We start from the raw sequence: 8,687 nt of genomic DNA, 5'->3' as shown, positions 1-8,687 counted from the left end.
TTTTTTTTTTTTTTTTTTTTTTTTTTTTTTTTTTTTTTTTTTCCAAAGTCGAAGTCACCTTTAACGGTCGTCATCGCACGTAATCGCGTTAGCCGTCAGGGCCGTTCGATAACGTCGAATTGACGTGCCCGACGCATATCGATATTCTGGTAGGAATATCGTTATCCGGTACCTTGCCGAATGACTGGGACGGTACTTTCTGACTTTTGCCCGGGGGTGGAAGAAATTCACGTGGAATCAAGTATTCGGGGATGAAGGGTACGCGGGGGTGGTAACACTGACGTAAATCATGGCCGTTGGGGGTTGGTAGACTCGCAAATCATAAAAACGATCTTAAAATTTTGTGTAATCGTTCATACGATATTCCTCTTGTTCGAATCTCGTCCAAACTTAACCCAACTTACCCCTCAACGTACAATTTTGAGGGTGGCCACCCACTGGACCCTCCACCCCATCACAGCCACCCCCCTGGCTACCTAAACCTCTCGTTATTCCACAAGATTTAAATAATATTCACTTTAACAGATTTTAAAACGAGTTTCATTATTTTTCTCGTTTCCACGGTAATTTGTGTCCTACAGGGAAATACATTTTACACCCTCGCTGAGACAACCCTAAAAGCGTTTCGCTCTCGATTTTTATCGTTTTCTTTTCCTTTTTCCACCCTCTCGTTCAATTGTATATATCTACTTCCGTTATCGAATTGTTTTTCGACGATCTGCAATATTTCGGGCAAATTAAACGGACGATCTTAATTAACGATCATACCCGTATACGTGGCTACAGGGTGGAACGAAAAAGTATGCATAAAAAATTATTCACAATTTCCCAGTCGATGAATAATTTATTGATTTCCAATCGAATGTTTTCATTCTTCAATTAAGGCTGGTGTCCAATTTTTTTTTTTTTTTTTTTTTTTTTTTTTTTTTTTTTTTTTTTTTTTTTTTTTTTTTTTTTTTTTTTTTTTTTTTCCTTTTTACACAGTAAGAGAATCGCGGATTATTTTTCATGAAATAATTATGGGGAATCAGGCTGGCTACGAAATCTTAATGCTTCTCAATGATTATCTGCGTCATTTTGCGTGTACGTATATATATATATTTATATAAAGTTCGTTTAAGTCACTTCGCGAAGGATTTGCCCTTATCGCGCGGAAACTACCGCTTGGAGATCTGCCGTAAGCGACAGAGACAGGGACCGGGAGGAGTCGTGCCGCGGAAAACGTTCGTGGGATTTGTGAGAGCCGTTTCGCATGCGAGACCCTTATCAGCCGAGCTATAATCGGTACAGGATGACTATGAGATTAATTAAGTATTTTTCATCAAGATGCGTGTGAGAGAGAGAGAGAGAGAGAGAGAGAGAGAGAGAGAGAGAGAGAGAGAGATTCTTCATTGTCTCTAGATGATCTCTATCCTCGTCCTTCTCACGGGTAAGCAGATCGAAAAATACCCCAGACAAAATTCGAACGCGATATAACGTACCCGTGATTTTTTTTATCACGACTGTACCAAACGATGACGACGAAAAGTCGAAAAAATCGTCAGGTTGACGAAAACGGTACAGTCGAGTCCAAATCCGAGAGGCGAGAGCTCGTGGAAAATTCAATAGTATCAAAAAACGTGCAGTAGCTGTAATGACGAAAAAAAAAAAACGTAGGGGGCGCTGGGGGGGTATAAATAAAAAAAAATTGAAGGGTGACTTGCATAACGTAACGAGTCAGTTTTGCACCTCTCGATTAATTGGCTATTCTTTCCTTGAGCTAATTATTTTTCACATCGGTAACCTACCCCTGGCGTCACTCTCCCTCCCCCCCGGCCCACCCCCCCTCTGTTTGACGGGGGTTGGTACTCCATAGTTGCCCGACACTTTTCAATTAACCGTGGGTTTCGTTCGTCCCGTGAAAAGCGTTAGTTAAAAACGTAACGTCATAACCCGAGTGCTTTGTCGGCGTCGGCGTCGGCGTCGGCGTCGCCTCTCGTAAATAGTTCGACGGTTGACAATGTGCACTCGCGTGCGCGTTTAAAAAAAAAAAAATAAAAAGGAAAAATGTGGAGGGGGGTCATAGGGTCATCAATCGAAAAAAAATCTTGACGATGGAAATTCGGCGATACTAGAAATTTCTTGCCGAAGGCGGATATGACGTCAGAAAAAAAAAAAATTTAGCAACTCGCGAACAGGTTGCGAACGCAGTAATGGTGTTGCAAAGTTCTTCAGACTCACTTCCTATGTCGCGGCTGTTTCTAGGAATATTTTTTTTTTCCCTATACAATTGAAAGGAGCTTCCGCGCTTGGTAAGGAGGGATAATAATTTTTGAGAGCAGTGCCGGCTCATTGCTCCTTTTTAAGGGAGTCGCTCCCAAGGGCGCGTTTCCCAACGTCGTTAGTTTCCCTTGGATGAGGGAAAAGGAGAGAGAAAAAAGGCGAAGAAAAACGCCAAAAGCAAAGCTCCACGTGGCAACCGCTATATTTTTATTAGACGACTCAAGGAATGCGCCGAGTTCTCTTTGACGAGGGAAAAGAAAATTTTTTTTTTCCTTGATTGATCAAATAATTTAAATTTATATTGGGACTGCCACGGGTATTCCTCGTCTACGTCGTAGTGACGTATAAATACAGGTGCGACACGGTAAGGGCCAAGTCCACAAAATTGCAATAGTAATGGGATTTTCTGAACTCAGGTTGACCCAGTGCAACGATGCAGCTGCAATAAAGTCCGTACAGACGGATGAATGGTAGGTGGGTAAACCCAGGGGGTAGGTTGGTAGCTCTGTAGATATGGACGAAAAAGCAGGTATGTATATCTATAGATGCTGGATCCACAGAGGGTTGTCGGGTTGGATGGGGTAAAAACTCGGGTGTTTCTGATTCCCGTTTTCGAAGGTGGCGTCGAGCGACTCAAGCGCGATTCATCAATTGCTGACCTTGTTAGGCAGGCATTGTGGTAGGAGGCTCCCGTGGCGATACTTGAGCTTCGTCCGCGGGGAATCGGCCAGGGCGAACGGGGAGGGACGGAAGGTGGTAGAATAGTCAGGAACGACCGAGAGTAAACCGGAAGTTACGAGAAGGTCGCAGCAGTCCGGTTGAGGCATTGTCCTGTTATTCTCATCCCTTCTTTGAGGGGTAATAATGCTCGGGGGTCCTTTGTCGTTTCTGCACGTCCCTGCTGGCTGTTGCCCCGTGTCCCTACAGCTTGACCCTTGACATCCTGGAGGATTACCTTGAAAACAGGCATAGGTATACAGCCAGACTATATATCTGTATATATGTTTCGTGACGTCACTCCGAGCCTCCCATTATTTAAAGAACTGGTCAAATTTTTGAATTGGTCAAATGCTAGGGATTTGGGGTTAGCGAGGTGATTTGGGTAGAGGCTGATGAAGTCCGATCGGATGAGACCCGATAGTTAGGCGGGTCGGAGGAAATGTAAAAATTTTGAAAATTTTCCTGCCCGAGTCTGGACCGACGATGATCATCTCGGGAGGTTTCGATCTACCCTGGTGAATCTGTCTGCTGGAAGTTCTTCGGGGTAATCTAGATCAGACAAGGTCCTGGTCGGTCTTCTTGGGTCAGATTCGTCAGTGGGTACCATGAAGCTGGATGCGGAAACGGGTAGATTGCGAAGGTATAAAAGGTTGGAAGACGGTGGACCTGGAAGAGGATGAGGACGAGGATGAGGATAAGGAGACGCGGATGAGGGTCGTTTGGTGGCGAATAGCGACCACGGCGCCCCGACGAGAGACACAACTGGGCCAATCGATATCAGGGGCCCCCAGTGCCGTCTGAAGCGGGGGTGTTCAGGGGCTGTCGGTCGGAGGTGAACTGGGAGGCCGGAGAGGAGAGCAGAGAACGAGAGAGAAGGAGATACGTGGAGAAGTCGTGGCGCCACGATCGCCGAACTAAAATCCGGCCTGCGCAGAATCCCTCCAGTGTTCACGTCGCTATGTTCCTCCTGACAAGTGAAAATTCTTCCTTTTACAAAAAATCGAGTTTTCAACCCAAAACTTGACTCGTCCGTTCCGATAACCGGTGGACCAGTGTCGATTGTTCGTATTGCCTTTTTTTTTTTAATATCCACGTAAAATTCGTAACGATACGCGCACCTCGCGAGACGTCTGTTTAGGTGTCGCACCTACCCTCTCTGCTTCCTTGTCTGTCTCACTGAACTCCCTAACCTCTGTCCTCTCTAACCTACCCTCCTAGTAACCCACCACCCACCCAGCCCCCTTCCCGACACGTCTTACAGTTTGTTTACATGAAGTAATTAATGCGTGTACGTGAGAATGGATGTGGGTGACGTCACAGTGCTCGGATCTTCCTAGTCCCTGGTCCATTTAAGAAACCCGAAAATCTTTGGGCCAAGGAGTGACGTAATCGCGGACTCAGGCTACGATGCATCAGTACTATACGCAGGAGGACATAGACCGTGTCGGTGAGTCTTGAGTCTTGGAAAAGAATACGTTTCCGATCAGATGGTTTTTTTTTTTTTTTTCTTTATGCCATTGTACGAACAAACGGGAGCTTGGGGATCGCGACGAGCATTCATCCCCCTATCCAATTCGCCGAGAGTCTGCGTGGAGCTCCTGAAAACACCGTGGGGTAGTCTCCTTTCGTAATTATAAACATGGCCGCCAGGAGACTATTCATTTATTTATTTAATTAGTCTCCCCCGCTTGCACCCCCCTCATCGTCTCTCCTATACATTTTTTAACAAAAGCTGCACGTGAAAGCCACTACGGATATAATATCAGTTTTTATTTTATGCCTGGGAATACGAGGAACGACTTAAGGGGGTAGTGTCTGAATAGTTTATACGGGTTAACGGCGAATTGTTAAAAAATAGTGGCGTGATTAAAAAAAAATTTTGTGATTCAAAACGAAAAAAAATTTTTCTCGCTGAAACGTATTTTTTTTTTTTTTTGGGTAAAACTCGTCCTGGTATGTACGCCGATTTGACTTGTGCAAAAATCGTCGATATTTCTCGAAGACGAGATTTTTATTTAATTGACAAAGTCATCGGAGCTTTTTGAATTGAGGGAGACAATGCTCTGGGATACGGGGGTGGTTTTAATTTTCATTCGGAATCAGGGGAAATAATAGCGGGTGAGTGCAATTTGAAAAAAAATTTATAAGAGAAAAATCCGGTCTCTGTCAGGTCGTGCACCGCGGGGGTGGGTAAGGGGGGAGATCGCGATTCTCTTTCACGGGTAATTTCAATGAATGCCAATGGAATTAATAGGGAGTAGGTTAGACCGGCCTTGCAAATGCGAGATATATATATATATATCGGGAGAGAGAGAGAAAATCTGATGCAGTCCCTATAGGTAAAAAGAAGAAACGAGAGAGTGCGAGTGAAACGGACTGTATTATAAGGGGGTTTGGGACGGGGGGAGGGAGGTGGCATTGTACGGGAAACAATGCAGGGCCGTGCATTGTAGCTTAAGGTCCTCGTAAGCAAATTAGAATGGCGCACGTGGCTCGCATAAGTCGCGGGGTTGTCTGTCTGCTGGCGCAGGGCTTTGGATTTGTAAGCCACCCCTGGTGGGGGGACCCACAGGGACCCAGGGGTGCAGGGTGCAAACCCAACTGAGAGTTTCTGTTTGGCCCCGTAGGCACGGACACATCGGCAATTACGCCACTTTATTGCCGGGGTTACGTGTCGCCTATGAAATTAATGCAAGTCCACCCCTTACGCCCAAAACTGACCCCTCTGAACACCAGGGCCGGCTTTTCGGCCCCCCGTACCCAGCACCACCCCGAAAACAGACAACTTGCCTGCGAGGCTACTGGCTTCTTCCATTTGACTCTGAACCCATTAAATTTATTTAATGCCACGTTGGCAACACTGTCGTAATTATTTATTGTCACGATAGAGATACCTGTTTAGTATACCGTTGATAAATATTTATAAACTTTTTTTTTTTTCTTTTATCGATGTCCAATCGTACCTTGAGTGACGTAATGTCTTACGTCATTAAGTTATGAGGGGTTTATCGTAATGGTAATTGAATTATTGTTATTGTTACGGTACTTGCTGAGGTCTGGTTCACCGCCCCCCCCCCCAGGGTGCCCCTTTTCGAGTAATGGCCATGTGGATTTTAGACAGACGTTCCTAATGAAATTTATCCCCTCCTGTAACAAAAATTTTGTCTCTGGCTTAAGGGATGGTTGATTTGTTTTTTGAAGGATTAGTATATATGAGCGAAATGGGGATGATCGGAGGGGGTGTAAGCTCTGACAAATATTGAAAATCTCCTTGGACCGGGGTATCTGAAATTTTGCGAGAATCGCAGAAAGCAACGTGGGCAAATATAGCAAAAGGGTTAAGATTCGTATCTGAAATGAAATTACGGCAGCGCCTAGGTAAACAGTGCCGCAATTTCGCCTTTATTTATACAAGGGTTGTCCATAGCCCCTCCCCCCATACCGACTCACCCCTTTACGCACAGATCCCTATCAACTAGCAGTTAACGTCGACTTTTCGAAAGCACTTTACATTAAAAAAAAAAAAAAAAAAGTCTAAAATCCCAAAACGGCTTGTCTAATAAATTGTATGATATCTGCGGGGGGTCCATTGCTTATTCACCCTCCGAAATGATTTTCACTAGAGAAAATCGTACGTAATATGGATACACCCTGTATATGCTCTAAACGCGATATAGTAATACACGTACGAAATCCCCTAGGCCAGAGATATATTTGTCCTCTTCGCTATGATAAATCCAATCGATGGGAGGGTCGGCTGCTAAGGGACGCCGCATAAATTGGGGTTGAAATTATACCAAAAAAAAAGAAAAGTAAAAAATTTCAAAAAATTCAGGTGAAAATATTGGGGAGACACGTGAGACAGCCCTGACGGTCCTCAGTGACCAGGTTGAAAAAAAACCTTTCACATAGGAACGTTGCATTACCCATGTAATAAAAATTTTTTTTTTTTATATTTATAAGGGTTGGTATCTCCGTATCATATCTTTTAAGACACGCCCGAGACCACGTGACGTGGATTCCACCTTAGCCTTCGAGACGGCGTAGGAAAGGGGTAGTTTTTATATTAAGAATACGCAATTAACGTTTTTATCTTCCCCCCGGCATATGGGTCGCAACGGAGGGCTGGTGAACATTGCGCAGTCATTATTTCATTGAATGACGTAATAAATAAAGAGTCTTCTTCCAACAAGCCCGCAGAGGCTGACTCGTGGTTACGTTAACGATAGGCTAACGGTTACGGTTACGGTTACGGTTTCCTCTCCCTTGTCTCTCTCTCTCTCTCTCTCTCTCTCTCTCTCTCTCTCTCTCGCTCTCTCTACTTGTCCTATCCAATGTTTTCACCCTCTCGCTCCAACCCCTGCCCGTTTCTCTGATCCGCCTTCTTTTTACTTCCTCCTTACACCCCTCGCCCCGCACACCCACGGATCATTCAACCATTTCAATTGGAGTTTCGCTTCGTTCGCACCGAAATTCCGCAGTCAGACAAAAAGCATTTTCACGATATTTGTCCCCCGCCGATTGAACGGTCTGCTTAATATCGCGTGCCTGTGCTCGAGAAGGAGGATTGTTAGGATAATTTCAAAGATTCTTTTTCTAGCCCGCCAGTCCTCCCTGAAAAATTCTTTTCGTTTCGCTTCCACTGTACGTACCTTTTTTTCCCTTTACGCACCACGAGACGAGCGCTCGAACGGATATAACGGGTGAAAAAAAAAATTTTGAGTTCGATAACAATTGAAAATTTCTATAGGGCAATAATTATCCCTTTTTATTATATTTATATAAAATGATTATATATATACATATGACTCAGGTGTAAAATTTCCTTTCGAACGGGATAATCGTAAAGTCTGCGAATAAAAAAAAAAAAGTGTTACGGTTTCATTACCCGTACATAACACGCGTCTGCGTTAGATAGATATAAGCTTTAAGTGGATAAAAGTCGATTGTAGTCGGACGCGAAGCTGTTCGTCTTTCCAATATCTCCAAGTGGTCGGGTCGTTTAGCGAGATGAAAAAATAGTTGGTCTATAAAAGAGACAAGGGTTCAGGGGTGGTCGTGTCGTAGGGTTTGGTCGTATATATTTTTAAGGGATAGGTGTAAATGGGGTGTGCAACGTTAAAAGTGGTTCGAGTATCTCGTACACCTTGTTCGACGTAACTCGTACGGGATACTGGAAAGGTAGCAACAGGCTATATAGTATAGGTAATATATTTCATTGTTCAAAGTTGGTAGGACTGGACGTGGATATTACGAGCAATCGGGTACCCGTGAATTTTCATGAAAGCGACGCATTTTACACAGTGCCCCATATACACGTGTATAACAATTATGAAGTATGGCCGTCACCAACCTCCATATACTCCATATGCACAGGGTGCCCGTCGAGTTTATGTAGAAAACTGGGTTCAACTCGATTTCCCGTTAAAATGGTCCGCGCTAATAAGAATTACCTGGAACAAAAGCGTCCACGGTGAAATACGTTACGTGACGTAAATGCACAATTCGTTACTCGCTCGGCTACTGGCGTTGCCACTGATGCACATGCAAAAGCCCAGGAGCGAAATACGATTTAAACCTGTCGAAATTCCCTTGATTTAACATTCTTCGTATATATATATATTCGTGCTATTTTTTTTCTTGCTTCCGACAAAGATAACGGAAAAAAAAAAGAAAAAAAAATTTGCGGAGTCGCCCTTTTTTTT

The 8,687-nt window shown here is 44.1% G+C and overlaps 1 protein-coding gene across 7 annotated transcripts in view; it reads left to right on the top strand.

Annotated features, from left to right (window-relative positions):
• LOC107268593 (teneurin-a) overlaps window positions 1–8,687 on the top strand; it is a 233,321-nt gene that overhangs the window by 148,089 nt on the left and 76,545 nt on the right. The window contains exon 1 of one of the 7 annotated variants that reach the window (XM_015741518.2): window positions 3,969–4,429. The exons of the other annotated variants lie outside the window; for them this stretch is intronic. Coding sequence (XP_015597004.1) covers window positions 4,390–4,429 — 40 coding nt within the window. The 5' untranslated portion in view covers window positions 3,969–4,389. Of the gene's footprint in view, window positions 1–3,968; window positions 4,430–8,687 lie in introns of those variants that run through there. 7 annotated transcript variants of the gene reach the window in all.

This window comes from Cephus cinctus, unplaced genomic scaffold (assembly GCF_000341935.2).
Source record: "Cephus cinctus unplaced genomic scaffold, Ccin1 Ccin1_scaffold0566, whole genome shotgun sequence".
NCBI classification, from domain to species: domain Eukaryota; kingdom Metazoa; phylum Arthropoda; class Insecta; order Hymenoptera; family Cephidae; genus Cephus; species Cephus cinctus.
The sequence above is the reverse complement of the archived record's forward strand: the minus strand, read 5'-3'. Positions and strand labels throughout refer to the sequence as shown.